The following is a 23,577-nucleotide window of genomic DNA, read 5'->3' as shown; positions in this document are numbered from 1 at the left end:
GTCTACATTCATAAATTTGACAATTCATATGAAATGGGCCACTTTTGTGAAAAACCCAAACTACCCTAATTCATCCAAAATGAAATAGATAATTTCAACAGCCCTACAACTAACAAGATTGTAATCTATAATTTAAAAACTTCCAGGAAAGAAATCTCCAGGTCCAGATGGTTACACTGGAGAGTTCTACCAAACATTTAAATGAGAATTAACGCTGGGGCCCCTGGATGGCACAGTCGGCCAAACTTTAGGCTCCGTGCTCAGTGGGGAGTCTGTTTAAGATTCTCTCTCTCTCTCTCCCCCTCTGCCCCTCCTGCTTGTGTGTGCTTTCTCTCTCTCAAATAAATAAATAAATCTTTAATAAAAGAATTAATGCCAATTCTACACACTCTTTTCCAGAAAATAGAAAAGGAAGGGACACTTCCCAATTTATTTTATGAACTAGTGTTGCCCCAATAACAAAACCAGACAAGGACAGTATGGGGGGGAAAAAAAGGAAGAAGAAGATTAACTATAGACAAACAAAAAATACTGGCAAACAGAACTCAGCAATATAAAAAAAGAATTATACACCGTGACCAGGTGGGGCTTATTCCAGTGGTTCAAAGCTTGTTCTGTATTTCAAAATCAAGCAATGCAATGCACCATATTAATGGGCTACAGAAGTAAAATCATGGGATCCTGTCATTGGAAGTAGAATAAATTTGACAAAACTCAGCACCCATTTATAATTAAAAAAAAAAACCCCAGAGATAGAGAAATGGAGGGGAACTTTCTCAACTTGATCAAGAACATTTACAAAAAACGTACAGCTAACATTTTACTTAATGTTGCAAGAGTGAATACTTCCTCCCTAAGATGAAGGACAGGCACAGATGTCCACACTCACCAATCTTTTTCAACGTAGGGTTGGAGGTTCTAGTCAATAGGATAAGTCAAGAAAAGGAAATAAAAGGCATACAGACTGTGGAGGAAGAAATTCATTGTTCTCATTTGCATATGACATGATTGTCTACATTTGAAAATCAGAAGAAGCAACAAAAATAAATCCCTAGAACGAACAAGTGAGTCGAGCAAGTTTGCAGGCTACAAGATCAACATGTATTTATGTATGTTAGCAACAGATGTGTACACATCAAAATTTCAAGTGACACTATGTACAATGACTCAAAAAAAAGTGAAATACTTAGGTGTAAATCAAATGAAGCCTGCACAGGACTTGTATGCTGAAAACTACACAAAGCTGGCGAGGTATTGAAGAAGATTTAAATAAATGAAGACATACCTATGGATTGGAAGACTTAACATAGTAAATATGTCATTCTCTCCAAACTGATACACAGGTTTAGCAAATTTCGGTAAAAATCCCAGCAAGATTTTTTTATGGATATGGGTAAGATTATTCTAAAATTTATATTGAAAGGCAATGAAACTAGAATAACTATAATGATTTTGGAAAAGAAGAAAATAAATATGAAGAATAAGGCTATCTGATTTCAAGATTATTATAGTTACAGTAATCAGGACTGTGTGGTATTGGCAGAGGGACAGACAGATACATAAATGCAACAGTTCAGAGAACCCATAAATAGACTCACAAAAATCTGTCCAAATGGTTTTTGGCAAAAGTGCAAGAGCAATTCAGTAGAGGAAAGAAAGCCTTTTCAACAAATGGTGCTGGCTCAAATGGTCATCCAAAGGCAAAACGAAACTCGACCTACATCTCACACCTGACGTATATAAAAATTAGCTCAAAATAGATCACAGACTTAAATGTAAAACATTGAGAATGAAACACAAACCACAGAGTTTGAGAAAAGATTGGCAAATCACATAACTGACAAGAATAGTATCAAGAATAAAGAACTCTCAAAAGGCAGAAGTAAGAAACTAAATAATCCATAATGTCGAAAGATATGAAGAAACATTTCACCAAAGACAATACAGATGGCAGCAAACAAGCACATGAGAAGATGTTCAATATCATTAACTACTAGAAAACTTAAAATTAATAGCACAATGAGCTATCACTACACACGTATCAGACAGCTTAAATAAAACATAGCGACAGCAGCAAATGCTGACAATGATGAGGAGAGACTGGATTGCTCAGAGGCTGCTGCAGGAAACAGAAAATGGTACAGCCATTCTGGAAACATATCTGGCAGTTTCTTTTCTTTTTTCTTTCTTTCTTTTTCTTTCTTTCTTTCTTTCTTTCTTTCTTTCTTTCTTTCTTTCTTTCTTTCTTTCTTTCTTTCTTTCTAGATTTTCTTTATTTATTTGAGAAAGAGAGCAAGAGCGAGAGTACAAGCAGTAGGAGCAGCAGGGAGAGGGAGAGGGAGAAGCAGGTTCCCCGCTGAGCAGGGAGCCCCATGTGGGGCTCGTTCTCAGGACTCCAGTCCCAGGACTCCGGATCATGACCTAAGCCAAAGAAAGGCAGACGCTTAATCGACTGAACCACCCAGGTGCCCCTATTTTGCTGTTTCTTAAAAAACTAAATATGCATGTACCATATGATTCAGCAGTTACGTTCCTGGATGTTTATACCAGAGATGTAAGACTTACATTCATACAAAACCTGTCCATGAATGTTTAGAACAATTTTCTTCACAACAGCCCCAAATTGGAAACAACCCAGGTTTCCTTCAGTGGGTGAATGGTTAAACAAACGGATTCATCCTTACCATAATACACTAATCAGCAACAAAAAGGAAGAAACTATTAACACATACAACGATGTGAATGAATCTTCAGAGAATTATGCTGAGTAAAAAAGCTAATCCCCAAAGATTACATACTGTAGGATTCCATTTGTGTGACATTCTTAAAATGACAAAATTATAGAAATGGAGGGTTGTAAAAATGCCAGGAGTTAATTTAAAAAGTAATAGAGGCAGTACAGATAACAGTCTTTGGAGTCAGATGCCTCTGGGTTTTTTCTTGTTCGCTCACTTTTCAGTCATACAATCAATCTTACGCAAGTTACTAAACCCCCTCTTCCTATCATATGAAGACTATAGATAATGACAAGTGCTTCACAGAATATTGTAAGGATTAAAGGAGATATTGTAACAAATTGAGCATCCTGTTTGGTACATAGTAAGTACTCAATAATTGCATTGAGAATAAAAAATTCTCTGCTAGGTAAAGGTCTGATTGTTCTTTGGACATAGCAATAAATAATCACCCAAAAGAACGGTTTTAAAACCTGTTGCAATTAATTAATGACAATTTGCATTAGAAACTGCTCCTGTTGGGGCGCCTGGGTGGCACAGCGGTTAAGCGTCTGCCTTCCGCTCAGGGTATGATCTCGGCGTTATGGGATTGAGCCCCACATCAGGCTCCTCCGCTATGAGCCTGCTTCTTCCTCTCCCACTCCCCCTGCTTGTGTTCTCTCTCTTGCTGGTTGTCTCTATCTCTGTCAAATAAATAAAAATTTAAAAAATCTTTAAAAAAAAAAAAAAGAAACTGCTCCTGAAATTAGCCGATCAGCAACAGTCTCATTCAAATAACTATGCTTCGCAAGTTCAAGGTCAACGAACCCCTAAATATTCCAACTTCTGAAAATCCACCAATCCTTGAACTCTATGCTTCCCCAGACTCCGGTTTACTCAGAGATTTTGCCTTACAAGTTATTTGTTAGCAAGCAGTAAGCTATGCATTTTGTTTCAGATATTGAAAAATGGCCTCTTTTGTGGAGGGGTATAGCATATACAAATTTAAAAAACACAATTCTGCCTAAGTAGAGATGATACTACTCACTCTTCACTAATATGGCTAGTATTTTAATTTGAAGTGATTCACCTTCATTTTTTTTCCCTTAGACACTTCCGTCCCCATTATTTATATGATTTCAAGAAACTGTCCAGGGGAAGAGTAAAGCCTGTGTTCATATATAAGTAATTGAGAAGGGATACTAACTCATGACCTTGGTCTCATTAACGGCCTATTGTTAGGAAAAACGCTAAGTGAAAATTTAGCCTGCCATAATTAACACAGATTTTTACCCTAAATAATAAATATCGTAATAGCTACCAATAGTTAAATACTTATATGACAGGCACTGTGATAAATATTTTAAATCATGATCTTAATTTTTAGAACCACTCTACAAGGTATGCATCACTGTCCTCTTTTCCCCGACCTGGAAACTCAACAGCAGAGCTTAATGCCCAAGGGCCAATTAAAGACAAAGTTAAATCTCACAGTTTCTCTGGAAACAAACTGAGGGCATCAGAGGGGAGAGGGTGGGGGAATGGGATAGGCTGGTGATGGGTAGTAAGGAGGGCACGTATTGCATGGTGCACTGGGTGTTATACGCAAGTAATGAATCATGGAACTTTACATCAAAAACTAGGGGTGTACTGTATGGTGACTAACATAATATAATAAAAAATATTATTTAAAAAAACCCAAAAAACAGAAAAACAGCCAGATCTTAAAAACTAACAAAAAACTGAGATTTTTTTTCCCTGCAGGTTAGCGCACAGTTTAGTTTTTATGTTTTAGTGTAATTGTCATTTTACAGGGATTGATTCAATATTCAGTGCAGTTTTCTCAGTTTTACCAGTAGTTTTTGGAGACAGGGTTTAGGTTATCTTTTGGAAAATGGAGACAGTATCAAATGGGAAGTGGTGGTTGGAATCCTAGATATATAATTAGGAAGTTTGATGAGCTAAATGATTGAGAAACAAAATTAATTCCACATGATGGAGGAATCTGTAGGTAGCTTTCAGTCACACTTAGAGCTCCTGATTCTGTTCCTTCTGAGATTCACAAAAGTCAGTAAAGAATTTGTAAATGTGTCAGATAAAAGAAAATGAAATTTCAGAAAACAGGTGCATTTAAGAATATCTAAAATACTCAATTATGTGTAGGATCAAGAAAAACAAGTTGAAGAGGACTCAAAAATTATTTTTAAGCACATGACTGGTGCCAGAGTTTCTTTCTCTCTTCTGAACATGAAACAGAAGAAACAATACCAAATTGTGGCCAAAAGTACTAGCTAGTTATATATCAAATATATTCCTGATATTGGGGGTTATTTACTATTCCAACAGGGCTATGCTATAATATTTTCTAATTTTTTTTGGTTGAGTGGAGTGGGAGGGATACCATAATAGTATAACATAGTGGTTAGACCAGGCTGCAGAAGCAGACATTACTGGGCTCCAATCCCATGTTCCTCGATTCCGCGCCTCTAGTTCCTTGTCCCATAAGGTTGTTGTGAAGATGATATGAGGATGTCTACATTAAGCACCATGATAAAGTCCTACTATATATTGTAGATACTGTCTTATGATTATGATAATGAAGCTATTAAGCATTATTTTTTCTTCTCTCTTTCTCTCTCTTTTTAAATTTTCCGTTAGGGCAGTTCCAATGCCAAAAATCTATGTTCTCCCATTTGGGCATTAGAGGACAACTTGGAAGGGAGCTCTGAAGCTTAAAAGAGAGGGGGCAGGAAGATATTCTTTTCTCCTGACCTGAGGACTGCGTGACATTGCATTCTGCTAGCACAGTGCAATATTTGGGGAGCGGGTTATTGCATTCTGCTAGCACAGTGCAATATTTGGGGAGCGGGTTATTGCATTCTGCTAGCACAGTGCAATATTTGGGGAGCGGGTTATTGCATTCTGCTAGCACAGTGCAATATTTGGGGAGCGGGTTATTCAAAATACTTGTTGGCTAAATTTTTTAGAGTCCAAAACCGGTGATATACTCCAATGTCCCAAATGACAGATAAAAAGGTGAGGCAGTAAGGCCTTTCCCTTCAGTGCATGTGCCTTAGGATGACAGCTGGCTGACGTGTGCAGACAAGTCTTTTCTGGCTTATTGAATCTCATAAGCATATTCTTGTATGATTAAATGTCAATTTATAAATATAGCTATGGAACTGGAAATTATTAATCAAATGGAAAAATAATAAAGGATTCATAAAAGCAAAAATGATGACATTAGAACTATCTGACATTTTCAACCTACAATTTGTTCTGTGATGGTGCTAACTTATACAGTCCTGAAATAAAATAAAAAGAAAGATGTCAACAGTAACAAAAATTTGACAATTATTTCTTTCACCCTTAAGATTTCTAGGAACCTGTAGGTAGTAGACTAAATCAGATAAAAATCAAATGGCAAGAAATGGGATCATAGTATTTTGACATCTTCTATTTGGCAGCAATCCTTGATCATCTGCCAGTTGTCATGTTGTTTAGGTCTTCAAATTACATACTCAATCATGGACATTTTTATTACATTGGATTAATTTTGCATCTTCTTTTTGCTTTTATATTTCTTCCAAAATGAGGATAGTATAAATGTTATTGAGTTAATTCAATTTTCTGAAGTAGAATAGTCATTTGTTTTAAAGAATACCTATGTCAAGATTTTATGAAATAAATAGTTTTAATCTGCCATTCTATTGTTTTAATCCGTGGCAAGGTTTTTTTTTTTGTTGTTGTTGTTCTGTTTTTTTTTTTTTTCCTTCTTTACCTCTGGCTTAATAGTCCTTTGATAGATACTCTTTGGGTTTGCACTTTTATTGAGGAAATAATTTAGAGTCAGTCCGGAGGAGAACAATCTCCTGATTTTATGATGGTGATGTCATGATGTCTTTTACTATTGGAGATAGCTGTATTGTTGCACTGATATTAGGAGATAAAGGGATATACTCTGGAAGTTAAATAATTAATGTGGTATTAAGTAAAAAATTTTTAAAAAGTGACTATGAAACTGAACAGTGTTTTATTCAACTGTCACTTTTGCTTTAAGTTAGAGAAGATTTTTTCCATTCACATTTCCACAACCTCCTATCTGCATTATTTTTTGAGAACAAACTTCATTCCATAATAGAAACACTTAAAACATCTATGAATTAAATAATACTAAAATCAACTGATTAACCACATCATCCTAGCTGTTCAGATTAACAAAACGTATCCTTGAAATGGATCATTAAATAAAGGAAATTACTTCATTGATTTCTTCAAACCCTTCTTCCTGATTCAGGTACTATTACCAAGGACATGGTACTGCCTCTGACGGGTTCCCTTTTCTTGAAATTTTTGACTTCCTACAGGCCATGTACTCTTGCTTTGGCAATTAGTTATTGTTTAACAAGCAAGTTTTTTTTTTTTAAATAAATCTTCTTTTTTAAAAAAATATTTACTTATTTATTTATTTGACAGAGAGAGAGAGAGAGAGAGAAGGAGAGTGAAGGACAAGCAAGGGGAATCGCAGGCAGAGGGAGAGGGAGAAGCAGCCTCTGCTGAGCAGGGAGCCTGATGCAGGACTTGATCCCAGGACCCTGGGATCATGACCTGAGCTGAAGGCAGTCTCTTAACCGACTGAGCCATCCAGGCGCCCATAACAAGCAAGTCTTTATATTTATTCAGGCTTCTCTCTCTCATATCAATAATTTGCAATTATGGGGGGCATTGAATCTCATTGGATATATTCATTCTTATTTCTCTAGTATAGGGAAAGACATGGTTGCACTGATTTCCTGGAAAAGGTAACATGTTAGTCAATCAATAAGCTGTGTTTTTACCATCTGAATAACTGTTCTGATTCTGGTGACATAAAAGGAGTGCAACTTGAAATTCTCAAGACTAGATGGAACCCTTAGCTTACAACTCCTATTATTGTTCTTTGGATTGTCCTATGTATTTTAACTTAACCTCTAGCAGTGCATTTTTATCCTGTTCTGGAACAATAACTGATAGTTATGCCATAAAGACCATGTTGATGCTATTCTAGTAGAGAAAGAAGCATATATGTGTTAGGCAGGGGAAGTTAGTGCATGTTCTTAATATAGTCACTAAATATAAGCATCGGAAATTTCAAAGAGCTCCAGTGAGTTTTTGGTGGATGCCTAACAACATTATCAATAATTGATACCTAGCCACAAAAGCCATATAAGATACAATTTTCATCTACCTACTTCTACTCCTGATCCCTCCTAACCTGGAAGGATATTTGTGTGAGGGTGGGTATGCTGGCCTCCCAGGCAACTGGTGTGTTGCTTAAAACTCCTTTTTCAATCTAAGGGTAAAATTAATGAGTGGGTACTTACTATTTTCACAAATAATCTGCTTCAAATTATTTTTGGATACCAAAACTTCAAGAAAAACAGGGTTGCATTATTGTAGATCTAGAGTCATTTTCAGAGTCCTGCTAGGGATAGAGGTTCATGCATTTCCCACTGCTCCCCTCTCCTTTTTAAACTTTAGTTCCCTGAAAAAAGTGGGTTTTGGTCAAGAGAAAGACTTTGCATATATTAGCGTAAGAAATGTCGCTCTGGGGGCAACAGATTGTGCTAGGAGATTTTTGTTTTTGTTTTCATTTTCATCATTTAAAAATCTATAATTGTATGACTTCATCAATTTGCCCTTTTACTGACTCATTTCTTGTTTGGGCCGAGCTCACTGACAGCAAATGCATTTGGCTGCTATTTCTTCCTGAAGCTCAGCAGCCCTAGTAGAATATGCCATCACCATGGTTATCAATGCAGTCTTTATATTGTTCAGTAAGAGCCCTAAGTGACACCACCACGAGTGAGGGGGACAGGAAGAGGATGAGGGAAGCAAGGAGAATCTCAACCTTCCTAGTGACTCAGTAAGATCTTTTCTTAATGTTTAGAAAAATGTCTGGAGTTCAAAATGACTTTATAAAGGATTCCAATCTGTTTTTGAGTTTCAGTGATGGCCCAGTCTATCAGAAAAATTAAAGAAAAATGTACTCTATCAGAGGAGAAAAATGAGGCCTGGGAAAGAGAAGCAGAAAAGGGGAGCCAGGATTGTGCTTGGCATTACTCAGTGATGGGGAATGTTGTTCTCATTTGCTTATGGACTGATGAAGTCAGGGCATTACTTCTGGGATTCTTCACTGTCAATAATCTACATTGCTTTGGGAGGGAAAAATACAAAGCCTCAGGCAAAACCTATTCTATCTGATATATTTCTTTCTGTATAAAAGGAGAGTTTAGCTACAGAATTGACAATTACTAAGGTTTCAGAATATTTTTTTCATTTCAGTTTTATTTTAGACTAGAACACATATTCTTGACTCTGATGTAGTTGATGGAAACGAGAAACACTTCATTTCCCTGTATCTTCTCTCTTACATGCAAGGTTTATTGGGTTGATTTTCCTATCTGTTTCTTCCACATCTTGACTTGCTCGCTCTCTCTTTTTAAAAGATTTAGTTATTTGAGAGAGAGAGAGAGAGCACACAAGTGGGAAGGCAGAGGGAGAGGGAGAGAGAATCTCAAGCAGACTCCATGCTGAGCACGGAGCCAGATGCGGGGCTCCATCCCAGGTCCCTGAGATCATGACCTGAGCGGAACCAAAAGACAGACACTTCATCGACTGTGCCTCCCCGGGGCCCCTTCACTTGCTCTCTTATAGCCTCAAGATTTTACTCTACTTTCTGCCATCTCTACTTTTTCCAATATTTAAATATTCATCTTTCTTATCTATTCTAGACTTTCCACTATTTCCATGTAAGCAAACTATATCCACCCTCCCCCTGCCTTCAGTATAGGGGACTCCAATAACACTCTTGCTCCGTCTCAGCTAAATTACAAAAACCGAGAACTGTTATTTTTATTCTAGCTCCACGTACATAGAGTGTGGATAGCAATATTTGCTTTTAATGGAAAAGGGTTTGGAGAAAGTTACTTGTTAATGACAACTTAATTAGTTATATAATTTAGAGAAGATATTTGTGGCATAACACTAGGAAGCTTTTATTTAAATTACTAAATATATAGGTTAATTTTCATATGTCACATTTTAAAATATCTACTTATTTAAAAATGATCAGTTTATTCTCACTTTTTTGAAAAGTTCTATGATAGATTGACTTTTGTTACCAAGTGAAAAAACAATTCCGGTAGAAGTTTATTTAGTTTTTTGGGGGGGAGGTTGGTGAGAGTCAGTGGGAGAGGGAGAGAGAGAATCTTAAGCAGGCCCTGAGATCATGACCTGAGCGGAAATTGAGTCAGATGCTTAACCAACTGAACTATCCAGGTGCTCCTAATTTAGTTGTTTTAAAACAAAAATGATGTCTTGACCATATGGCCAACAGCAAAACAACATGAGATTTTCAGAAGGTAGTTTGGATCTTTTCTTTCTAAATATGTATAGAGAGAAATGGTAAAATGCATTATACTAAGATATAGGAGAAATGCCAAAATTAAAATAAGGAATGAATATTCCTTCCCAGAAACTTAATTTAAAAACTTTTTAATACGTCATATGATCTGAAAAAGCAAAAATTCCAATTTGGGGGTCTGGAAAAGAAAGGATAAAAAGGACATGAAAATGATCAAAAAGCCCATATAATTTCTCTTAAATTTCTTTAAGTCTCTCCTAATGAGTTCCTGGGCATGCCTCAGAGATGACAAGCATCTGGCAATCATGAAGCCCTTAATGGCTGAGCTGGCATTGTAGAGGCGAGAAAATCATGGGCAGATTCAGCATGAGGGACAAGTTTGAGAGCCAAGACTAAATTAGCTGTGTTTTTATACTTTTCTTTTCAACTGTGTCAATCCTGATGTTGACCCTTGATACCTATCTTTATTATCCTAGCTACCAAGTCATTATGTATTTAACATAGAAAAATAGACACGTGGGGAGGGAAGAGTTGCTAATGGTAAGAGACCTTTGAATGCCTAGTCCTATACATACTAAAAACAAATTCAGATTTAATATCTGTAGGATTTTAAAGCTTCTTTGTTACCCTTTCCAGAAAGGAAATGTTTTAAGTTTCATTTGTTTTAATATGCCACTTTAGCCTTTTTTGCTGCAATGCTTTTCTGCTCCAGCATTGTTTTATCCTTCTATTTTATATCTCCTAAGGGATATTCAACCTTAAGACTCTCAATATTTTTTTAAGACTCTCAATATTCTCAAAAGAGTTTGTCATTTCAGAATTGGGGAAAAACAACCTTGTCATTCCTATGGAAGGAGTCTACCAAATCAGAGTATAATGTCTGACTTTATTTTTTATTATTTTTTATTTTTCTTTAAAGATTTTATTTATTTATTTGAGAGAGAGAAAGAGAGCAAGAACAGGGGGAAGGGCAGAGGGAGAGGGAGAAACAGACTCCCCACTGAGCGGGGGTGGGGGGTGGGGACTCTGTCCCAGGACCCTGAGATCATGACCTGAGCCAAAGGCAGGTGCTTAACCGACTGAGCCTCCCAGGTATCCCTACTGTCTGACTTTAAAATGAAAAAATTTTCACTTATGTTTTACACTATGACCTTTCCTACTGTTTTCTCTTAAGTGTAGGAGAGTGATCTAAAATATTTAGTCACCTGTGAAATCTCAGCAAGTAATCTAACCTAAACTCCATGTCTCTGAGAAACTGTTTCTTTCATACAGCGGATAAAAATAATAGTACTTAACCTGATATGGTTGTCATGGGGTTTAGATGAAGAAATACATTAAAACATTTAGCACAATGCCTGACACAGAGTAATATTTAATATATGGTACATAATAGTTCTGACCAGGTGACTGCAGCATAATCTAATAGACTACAGCAGTTAATGCAGAAATGTGACGGGAGTCTAACATACAAATACCCCCCAAACCCCTGTGTGTTCAGCCATTGCAAAGTTTTTAATAGCAATTCTTAAAGTGCTTGAGTAGTACGGCTTGGAATGCAGAGGGAGATTTACAGAGCTGTGACATGTTCTTCTAGCAATGACTCCCAGACTTTTTGAATTAATGGACATTTAGAATTTGAGATTTTGGACACTGACAAGGCAAGAGAGAACTGAAAACTACCACCTGCTATTACACCATTAAAAAAAATAAGTCAGTTAAATCCCACCTTTTGCCACTCAGAAAAAAAGGAAACAAACAAACAAAAAAAACAAAAAACCAAGTCAGGATTTAACACCCTCAACATTTTGCCAAGGGTTAGCCACTCTTGGGTACTCAGGACAGAAAGAGTAGATAAGGAACAAAATTTTTCTGATTGATGAGCACCTTTTGTCTAATTATTTTATGCGTCTAAAATATTTTATGTGTTGGAGGGTAGCCAAATTTGTTCTCCTTTAGTGCTTGGAGTACTTATAGGCATACCCATGAGTACTACCAATATTAGTTCAACCAAAGATCTATGATAGCCAGAACATAGAGCCACAGTTCAATCAAAGTCTTTCTAAAACTGTGTCTCCCACTGAATCTCTGAGTCATCCCAGTGGTTTCCGATCACAGCAGTAACACAGCACTAATCACACAGTTGGAGTATCACAGTAGTAACAGAGGAGTATCTCTAGGCATAGCAATAAGATGAAAAAAAGTCTAATACAGAGACTTTAAGAAATACACTCAAATGGAGCTGGCTAAGACTTCTTCACTACTTATTCTCTTTTGATTCCCCATTCCATTTGTAGTTCAATTTTTAATTTTTCATTCTCACTCTGTCTAGCTTAATGACTACTCACTTCAACTGCAAAAGAAATATTGATTTTTAAAAACATTCACTGTAGAATGAAATATAAACCCAGAAAATAATAGTATAATTTTCATAGCTATTATAGTAAATCGGGCAGCCCAGACTAATAATTCCATTACTATTTTCATTTTTAAGGTTGTTTTTCACTGAATATTAATATATTCAATTATTATATAACAAAAACTAAATTTGAAAATTTAGAACATTCTTTATTCTCTCTACTCTGTAAAATAATAGGCAGCCACATCTGTATGTTCTAAAATCTCACATTTTAGGCAAAAGTGCTATAACTTGGGGTAGTCTGAAAATGCATATTATTATAGTAAGAAGAAGATACAAATGAGTTTACACATGAAAGACATACATTATTTCACATTTGACAAGAAGCATAAAGGTTATGAAGTTTTCAGGTAGATTAAGCAATTATTTAGTCTTTACTAAGATCAACAACCTCACAAATGTCTAATCAATGATGGATTGCATGGGGTTCTTAAAGCAAGTAGAGAAGCAAGCAAATGATCACCATGATTTGTATGGATGATATGATTACATAATATGGAGTTTGAAAATAGATTTCAGGTAAAATGGATATATGGATGGACAATGTAAACTTCTGTTAATTCCACCTAGAGTAATAAGTGAATAAATCTTTTTCTTTAATGGGAATATTATAGTAGCCCTTTGCAAACAGGTAAGTGAATATAGTTCCCTCCTTTGGTCAGGAAACCTCCCCTCGGCTCTGATAGGTATTCCTTCAAATTACTGCCATCACATTCATCCTCTTACCTTTCCTCATAAACAAATAGATCCCCCTCCTTTCTTCTCTGAGATTTTCGACTTCCTCTTCACCAATAGCTTCTTATCAGCCTTCAAATATGATCAGGTGTTTGCCATCTTAAAAATTCCTTCTGGCTTCCTTATATCCCTTTTTAGATTCTACCATAATTCTCATTCCTTTCAAACGGAAGCTCCGTTCTCAAGTTTTCTAGGTTTCTATGTTTATCTACTCCTTAATGTAAGTTCCAATGGATTCCACTCCATCAGTAAAGTAAACTGCTTTTGCCAAGGCCACAAATGACCTCTCTGTTTCTAAATCCAAAGAGCCTTTAGTCATACTTACCTTGCTTGATTTTTTTTTTTTTTGGCACCACATGACACTGTTGACCTCTCCCTCCTTAAAACATTATTTCCTTCTAACTTTTTAGTGGTCATTGGAGTTGAGAGCCCTATCTATTCTACTCCAACTGATCAGTCGACGGCAATCATATAATTCCATTGACTTGCTAGGGGTGGGAAGTCCCTAGCTATTTTGGATCAGTGAGATGTAAGAAGAGGTTTGCTGAGGGATTTAGGGTTGAAAGGTTCTGCTTGTAAGAGACAGCTATTGGGAACTTGGTTCTCTCCCTTTGAAAAAGGAAGCTTGTATCTCCAATTGTCATTGGTAGCCAACTTATAATATGAGAGGAACTAATTTTAGGATAAAGCCAACAGTATGGATATAAGAATAGAGAAGGAAAAAAAAGCCCTAAGTATTTAGATTATATAACTGAAGACTAAATTTGAGGCTTACTCTAGATCTTGATAATCAGCTAAATATTTACTTAACATTCAAGGCTGTTTCCCCTGAATTTTCTATAACTTGTGGCAGAAAGAACCCTATTGAACCCTTTCTCTGTTCTTCCTAAGAACATCCCTTAAATGTTGGTGTTCCATGGAGTTCTGTGTCACCCATCTGTCTCACTCACAGCAAATTATGACATATATCTGATGATTGCTAAGTTTATATCTTCAGCTAAGATTTCTCTCCTGAACTTCAGATAAATATATCCAAGTATCCACTAAACATTGCCACTCAGATACCCTAAACATACCTCATATCAACACATTAAAACTTAAACTATCCTCCCCTCCTCCACTTCTACCTATTACTCTTTTAGTACTTCCAATATCAGTGAATGGCACAACATCAATCCCTTGTCCAAATTAGAAACCTGTGTATCAATCATGGAACTTATATCTAACTCCTATATGCTATGCCCAGTCAATCACATCATGTTGGCTCACCTTTGAAGACGATATTGAATCTATGCATTTCTCTCCACCACCCATTGCTTCCACTTACTCTCCCCTGTATTACAAAAGAAGCTTCTTAACTGGTTCCATTGCCTTTAGTCTTTCTCTGCTACAATTCATTCTCTGTAAAGCTATCAAAGTGTTATTTAAATGAAAATTTAGTCTTGGCTTTCTCCTGATTTAGATGCTTCAATGCTTCCCTTCTTATTTCCTTCAGTATAAAATGCAGCATGATCAAACTTCTGTTTACCTTCCAGCCTTATTTCACATCACTCCTCTCAACTTCCTTTAGTTTCTTTACTAAACAGGTGCCTTTTCCAGATACTCTCATAGTTCTATATTCCAACTTCATAGCACTAATCACACTATATTATGTTTATCTGCTATGCTTAAATTGCCCAATAGGCAGATTAATAACATGTGTAATACATGCAAATCAGGTCACTAACAATTATTTCAGGTAAAATAACGTGGTAGTTAATATATATTTTTTAAAAAAAGCATTGAAGCAGTCATCAAGAGGAAAATCAACACCTAGGTTACAAAGAAAGTATGTCATCATATATGTAAGTTATGAAGCATAATTATAAAATAAACACTCATGTACTTAAGAACTATGTGTAAGGCCACAATTCAAGAAATAAAAGAGTAGCAAGAATAATACAAGTTTCCTTCCTGATCCTTCCCCCAGCCTTCCCTTCAGAGATAACCATAATCGTAAATTTTGTTAACCATTCCCTTATAAAAATAGTTTACTGACTCATGTACTTATGCCTAAACAATATATTTTTAGTTTTGCTTGTTTTTGAGATTTATAAATACGATAGTTTTGATGTGTTCCATCTTCTGAAACTTGTTTTTTACTCAAATTATGTTTCTAAAGTTTATACACATTATCATAATTATGATTAACTAATTTTCATTGCTTTAAAATACTCTTCTGTGTGAATAGCAGGGTTTATTTACATACTTTCCTGGTGGTAGGCATTTGGGTTTTTCCAGTTTTCTACTGCTGTAAACATTACAGGTGTCTTGAATAATACCCCAGGAGGGCGATTTAGGGATTGTAGGTTACGTGCATGCTCAGCTTTATAAGATAATTTGCTACCAAAGTGATTGTGCTTCTTATTCCCATAAGAACCATAAAAAGGTTTCCATTGCTCTTATACTTGCAAACAACTTACATTTTTCAGACTTCTTTTAATTTTTGTGACTAGTTAGCATCCTTTTTTTTTTTTTTTTGTATTTCTGGTTGACAAAAATATTAAGTTTTTAAAAATGTTTATTCACTCTCCTAATTCCCCTGATATTTTACCATTCTTTTGTAGTGTTGTATGTCTTTTGTTACTGATTATATGAGTTTTAAAAAATATATTCTGGAATACCAATCCCTTGTCCCTCCTATATGTTGCAATTATCTTCCCAGGTTGTGGCTTCTTTTTATTCCCTTCATGGCAATTTAATATGTGGTATTATAATTACCTGCTTATCACTTAGGCTACCTCATTAGAATAAAAGGGTAAGACACCATCTTACTCATTTGTTCCCCAGTATCTAGTAAGTGCTCAACACATAGCTGTGCACACACAGTTGCTCAGTATTTATTGAATGAACGATTGGATGAATGAACTGCTCTGACTTTAAAATGGTAAATCAACTTTTTTAAGTTAAATTTCATTTTACACAAATTGGCTGCACCATACTGCTAAACTAAAGAGCGCCAGAAGTATGCATTACACACATTCCTGTACTTGCACTTCAAAGGTGGGAGTCAGGCACGAGGAAGGGGTATCTGCAGAGAGGTGGCAGGATATTGTTTATAAAAATTTGTTACCAACTCTCAACATTTGGTAGTGTTCATTTCCCATTCTTTTCAATGCAGTTATAGTTAACTAAACTACCTATAGTGGGATAATATTTAGCCTAAATTTATTACAAAATTAGAAATGATGTTAAGACACAAGATATGGATTACATATTACAATGGATGCACAAGGTTCACGGTTTGTGTCATTAATTTGAAATTGGTTACCTTTTTAGTAATGGTGTCCGGAGGTACATCCCGCCTCCCAAGAGGATAAGGATTCCATTGGCCACTAGGAGATACATCTTCTTGTCCATTGTCTAAAATGTTGCTTTGCTGGGACGGGGTCTATTGCGAAAATGGTATGGCATTCTTTAGTGATGTAATAGAAGTTTATCATAGTTTTCTGAAAAGAGTCCCTAGTGACTATGATAAAATTAATTTTGTTTAATTGAAGAAAAACAAATATCCTGAACTGGAAGAATTATTATACACTATTTACTCAGTTAAGAATTCTAAATTGACAGCTTTTTGAAGCAGTGAGAAATTCAATTAAAATAACCACCTTAGAGTTATTTACTGAATTTTAAAGAAAAGTTTAGATTATATACAGTACCTGAATCAAAAATAATCAGAATAAAATTGACCGATTGTTAAAAACCACAACATTTAAAACCTGCTTATTTCATTTCTTTAGTATGATCTTACCATTTAGAATATAAACTGAAACATATAATACATAGTATGTAACTTTCAATATTTCAAACCATAACCTAAAATGAATTTTATAAGGCTATACTGATTCTGGCGGAACATGCCTTGCACTAATCCAATATAGTGTTAATACTAGCATAGTGTAAGATTTATGATACTATTACATTATTTACAGATTGCTTTTAGGGAAATATGAAAGGAACATCAAAAATATTGTGCTATTAGAATCACAGCATAAATAAGTGACTGTCTTGATTTTAAATTTATTTATATATAGGTTATGCTTTAAAGTTTAAACTCTTCATATATTTTTAGCTGATTTACTGCTTATTATTTTTAACAAATAATAATAATACCCATCTTTATTATTATTAATATTAGATACCAGGGAGGGCTCCATAGTCTGATTTGAGTAATAGCAAGTAATTACACACCATCAGAAAGACAACCTCCAGTGGAGGGATATAGTACTGGTATATTTTTCCTGTGGAAGCAAATCAACTTTTCTGAAAGACTTTCTCCGCCCCTAACCTCCAGGATATCCAGGTATTCCTTGATTTCCTGGGGAATTCTTATATGGGTGAGAAATTATGCTCAGTGTTTCCTATGCCATTTTCTGTATGTGTTCTGAAGTATCCCTATGGATAAATAAAGCCTAGTTAGAGGGTGTATGTGCAGCTCTACTCTGTGTGAGGAATTGTCCAACCCCAGGATGAGAGAACTGGGCCATTCTCTTCACAACATGGCACAGATGGGCTGCTTGGCAGCCCTCATCTGGTTATATCAAGTGGTCCTAGTTGTTTTTTTAAAAAACAATTATATAACCATCCAATCTGCATTCTGACTGCATGCATTTTTTTTTAAAGGGATTGCTTGGAAATGTTTTAAAATAAGATTATGACACTAGATAAAGTTTTCCTAAGATCTAATGGATATAATGAAAAGTAAGGAGATAGCTCAATTTTCTTCTTGTGCTTTGGCCATAGGAATTCCTTTTTCATGAGTCTATCAGAAAGTGTGAAAAAAAAGAGAAAAAAGGTACTGAATTGAAGCATGTGGGTTAGTTAGAAATGAATTCACTTGTGTTTGTTTGAAAAATCATATGTAGGTAACTCATTAAACTACATACTACTTCAAAAAAAGCCCAGATAGCTATTTAATGTCTGTCTGTTTTCAAGCATTAATTTTCTAGTCTTTTCCTTTTTCAGATTAACATGTTTGCATATGTCCACACACAATTTTTCTAGATATTAAAATATGAAAAATCACATTATTAAAATTAAGCAGTTAAAATATAAGTTTTCAGGGTAAGCACTACTGACAAGTGTTTTTTTGTTTTGGTTTAAATTAATGGTTTAAACTATGTCTTTCTGGCTCGATTTCTTTGCCAGGGAAGTAGGATAATAAATGTGTTCATCTGGCTATGTGTGTGTGCAAAATATATTTTTGAGAAGAGGCCAGAATGTAACACAAGTATTCCCCTCCCCCACCCCCCCATATCATCCTCCTTTCCTTCCCTATTTCCTCCACTAGTCTTGCTTCAGCTGCTCAGACAGGACTCCTAGTCACAGAGAGCAACTGAGAATTGCAGAATTCTTTCTGGTGTTAACAAAAATGTGAAAATCCTTTAGTCAAAATCCTAATATGATGGTGTCGGCTCTTCCCTAGTTTAAGAATCAATCTTTCTCTTTTTAAAATAAGAATTAGCAACCACACTGATTCTACAGTACAGGGGTCAGAGGAAACATAAACATGCAGACAAATGAAAAAAAGTACTTTCACTAGACACCAAAATTAAAAGAATTTTCTGAAAGCAATTTCCTTTCTTCATTTCAAGAATGCTCTGGCCTCTTTGTTTTTCTTAAGTGAGACACCCTGGGGGCTTAAGTTTGGAGAAATAGAAAGATGATGAAAACAGTTTATTAATGTGGGGTGGGGGGAGTGGTCCAAAAGAAAGTTATACAGTGGGTTCACATTCTGTCCCAAAAGACGTATAGCTATTTACAAAAAAATTATACTTTTGATAAAGTGCTACTGAACTGTATATAAATGCAGTTGCTTAGTTGTTAAAATTCTTATAAAAGATTAAAAGGAACAACTGAAAAATATAAAAAAGAGTAATGAAGCGATCACTGTTGAAATTTGTTATTACAGAGATTATAACCAAACTGAGGTTCAGTTATTCATTCAAATATTTCTAGTACCACATTCTAGATATTTTCTTTAGATACTTTAAAAAAGTAAGAATGAGTCTTCTTTTCCTTAGTATATATAACCACTTAAACATAGAAGACATGGAAAATCACCATAATGCACCATTTTCTCAGCTTCTAAATTCTGTAGGTCTTTAAATATTTTAAAAGAATAGAGAAAATGGTCATCATGATTTAGTGAAAACTCAGAAATTATATTTATTAATAAATACACTAATGCTAAGGAGAAGTTTTGCTGAAGGGATACGGTTGCAGAAATGACTGTGGACATTTATAGATTTAACATTTATGTTTTTGACTACCATAAATGACCACAAGTGTCTACTGGAAGAAGCAATTTCTAATTTTGCTAAGACATAAATGTGCATGAAAATCTGTGATATGTATATGTGCATGTGTGAATGTGTGCATACATGTGTTTACGTGTGTCTATATGTGAGTATATGTGTATGTACAGGATTCACAAATATGAACAAATGAGCTTAGCTGATCTAGTAGTTTTGCTTGGTTAGCTAATTAATGGGTGAACTGAATGCTTGAAAAATTATACTTCCTGCACCTAGCTAGAGAAATTATGAGAGTAGAATTAGCATTTGGCACTTTGCAAAGGTTTTGGGATATATGCCTTAAGAACTCAAGGATCTATTTTGCTTAGTAACTGGCATATAGTTCACAAATGGCATTACCATAGATTGAAAAAATGTTTTAAAAATAATCTTCACAGAAGTATTTCTAGTGAAAATTATTGTTATATTATTCATTTTCTGTATGTGTTTTTTTTAAAAAAATAGGTATTACAAATATATGCCAGGTTTCAATATAAATGATTATGATTTCAAGGGGTTTAATCTGAAGGTTGTAATGTAATGTTCAGATGATTTTTTAAACCAGCATTTCATTGTCATGGTGAGGAAGTGTCTGTATGAGTACTAACAGTATTATTTTGGTAATTTTAACCATTGTCCATGAGGATTTATGTGGATTTACAGGCTGGAGGTTTTTTTCATAATTAGAAAGATAAGTGCATCTTTCTTGAGTGATAGGTAGCCAATAATAAATGCAGCAGAATCAACAGAAGCTATAGGCATAAGTTGCCCGAAGGTGCTGCATAAATCTTGTTTGCTTTCAGTGGGAAAAAAAAATGGAATTAAGTAAGTAACCCTTGAGACTAGGGTGAGTGAATAAATGCATAGCCAATGTTGGTACTATTTGATCCTGAGTCATCTGCATAGATGCAGTATGAAAGGACATTAGAAATTTAAAAATAATTTAGGTGCACACATTTCTACCCAAATTTCTCTAATGCAAAAGATAGTGGGATGAGTATCAACTGATAAAACAGATAGCGAGGCCATCTTCTTCCAGGCAAAATCCTATGAAAAGATTATTTAATACATATATTTCCATAATTTCAACTTCCCTTACCCTGAAATTGTAATTTATTAGTGTCTGTTCCAATAAGCCAATAAGCAGTAGGTGCTATGGTATGATATTATGGTGGTAGAAGTTAAAAAGAAAGGAACAAGAAAAAAGTGTCAATTTCACCACCGTGGAGGAGATCACACTGTACTGTCAGCCACACACCTGCAGAGGAGGAGCTAGCAGAGGCCAGCGATTTCGTCCCCAGCCCCACGTGTCTCTGGGGCTGCAGGAGCAGGAGCGATTAACTTGTGATTTCCTTGGGTTCACAGCCTTTGGCCTTTCACTGCCACCAAGCATATTTCTTGAAAACACTGAGTGCCCAGGAAATGCAAGTGAATCTTAAAGAGTGTGAGGTATCTATGAGCACGTATTAGGTTCTGCTAACTGAGAGAGCCCTGTATCTGTAGCACACAGGGAATGATTTGGGTCATGATACGTTATGGATTAGTTAATACACTCTACTGTGTAGTCTTTTCTCCATCCCATAAAATCTGTTTTTCTGGATTATTGTGAAGATGATGTGAGATAATAATGTATATGAAAGAGCTTTACCAACGATTATAAATAACGTTCTCTGAAAATGTCAGGTTTTATAAATATTTGAGAAGGCTTTGTTGTATGGTAAAAACAGCAGGGATGCTGGTGCCAAGCAGAGTCAGATTCAGATTCTACCTACTACTACTTTTAGGTGCAGGGGTAACAACAGGAAAATGGTAGAATGTAGGTAAGTTCCTTCGTGTGACACATGAGCCTCAGCTTCCTGGTCTGTACAATGGAGATAAACACTTCCTTTGAGGGTTTGTGAGGGTTGTGTGAAAAAACATACTTAAAGTCCCCAGTGGTACCAGGTACACAGTAGGTTCTTAATAAATCCTAGTCTTAATCTCCTGTTGAAATATTTATTCTACCATTAATCTGGATAATAAAAATGGCAATTTGAATTGACATTTTACAATATTATATTTCTCTCTAATAACATAAAATTTCAAGACAATAACTAAGCTCAATACAACAGAACACATCCGAGGAAGCACATGGAACCATTAATAATGTCATAGAAAGTTGCCTTAAATGCTTTTTGGAGAGGCAGTAAATAAATGATAAATGAATAAATGAATGAATGAATAGATGGATCGATAGAAAATACTAATAATTTTATAATTTAATAATGACATATATATTAAGTTTCTGGTTACAAGTACTATTACATTTTTTAGGAAATTAGAATAAACATCAATAAATAAAAACACTAAAGGAAATTAAATATTAAAATAATTTTGCTGTATATCTTAACATTCTGTTAATATCTTAACAGGTCTCATGAAATTACCATAGAATACGCAATTTACTGTTTTTAGAATAGGAAGCCTCTATGTAGCTTGTAATCCATGAAAAATGTATAATACTTGACCTGGCATGTAATAAATACGAACAAATTAGAAATATTCAAAGGACAGAAAAATCTGGGAGTCTTTTCTTTTCATCTACATAAATATTCGCTTTGTAAACAGAAGTACAGATTCTTCAATCTTCATTTACAAACAGCTATGTCCTTTAATTAGTTTATTATAAATTTGTTTAAAACATGAGAAAAAAAATAACTAGATATGTTTGGTAACCTAAACAGAAACTCAAATCAAAAAACAAATGACACCCTGAGTTAGGACCTCAGCTAGCACAAAATGTCGGTTACCAAAATGGAGGTGGGGGGAGGTCAGAATCATAGAAAGGTGCCCTCTCTGGGTACACAACCTGCAAAAATATCGCCTCTGTGTGACAGAGAAAATACGAAAAAGCACTCCTTTCTCTTAATTGCAAGAGGTAAGGTTTGCCAAGCAGAGTATGGGAAAGGGTGTGGATTTCAGCCCCTGAATGTTCCTGGAGGAGTAGATGCAACTCCGTTCCCAGGGCTTAACCAGTAATACATGAAAATGTCAATTAATTAATTAGTTAATTAATTAGTTATTTTTATTATTTTACTATTTTTTATAATGTTCAGTTAGCCAGCATACAGTACATCGTAAGTTTTTGATGTAGTGCTAATTTAGATTCCTTAGGACATCCGGAGTTTTCTGCCACAGCATCTACCTAGAGATGGCTAGTATTGTCATTTAGGAATTTTATAAATAAAAAGAGCTCCTGTATATCCATGGGAGAACGAACAGATTTATCTGTTTTATCTACTGAAAATACTTCTTTATAAATTGATCTTACTCTGTATTTTCAATGCAGTTCTCATGGCTAACAAGCATTTAGAGACTGCAAAGAAATCTTAAATTGCTGATACTAATTTTTATTATCTTAAGTAGCAAGACAAAATATGTTGGAATAGGTTTTTATGCATTTGTAAGTCAAAGGAAAATAATTTTTTCTCTTTCCTCTCCCAGTGAGAAGGGTTCAGGGAAATTGAACCTCAACCATAATACCTGTTAGCAATGGTCAGTGGAGCCAAGAAAGGAAAATTGTAAGAGAGGGTGACTCTAAAACTTGGCCAGAAAGAACGAAGAAATTTTCAAATTAAAGAAACTCTTAAGATGAGCTATGCCTAAAAACAAAGATGAAGGGGCAGAGACTGCGAGTGGAATCCATGCGAGTAAGCAGTGCCTGGAGTATTCTTGAAACATCAAGCACCCAGTGCCTGTACCTGAGAAGGTTCCTGCACTGGCAGCAGGATAGGAAAGTTGCCCCAGATGCCTAAAGCTGAAAGTTTATAGGCCTTAAACTGATAATCTGGGGTCATAAAATCTTTTAGGAATAATTGTCCTGTCTCTATTCCTTATCTCTCCCTTGCCTTCTCTTTCTCTCTCTCTCTCTCTGGTGTGGATAATAACATTATTGATTATAATTCATTTTAAGATGGAGTCTTTCAGTACTTG

The 23,577-nt window shown here is 35.3% G+C and overlaps 1 protein-coding gene across 2 annotated transcripts in view; it reads right to left on the bottom strand.

Annotated features, from left to right (window-relative positions):
* The window catches only part of LRRC7 (leucine rich repeat containing 7), a 312,980-nt gene that overhangs the window by 51,862 nt on the left and 237,541 nt on the right, over positions 1-23,577 (bottom strand). For both annotated transcript variants that reach the window (XM_045801366.2, XM_045801367.2), the window contains one exon: positions 16,581-16,700. In XM_045801366.2, the coding sequence (XP_045657322.2) occupies positions 16,581-16,700 (120 nt within the window). The remainder of the gene's footprint in view (positions 1-16,580; positions 16,701-23,577) is intronic.

The sequence above is a fragment of the Ursus americanus genome, chromosome 12 (genome assembly GCF_024610735.1).
Source record: "Ursus americanus isolate L20-20 chromosome 12, mUrsAme1.1.p, whole genome shotgun sequence".
Lineage (NCBI taxonomy): Eukaryota > Metazoa > Chordata > Mammalia > Carnivora > Ursidae > Ursus > Ursus americanus.
This window is presented reverse-complemented; position numbering and strand designations above follow the sequence as displayed.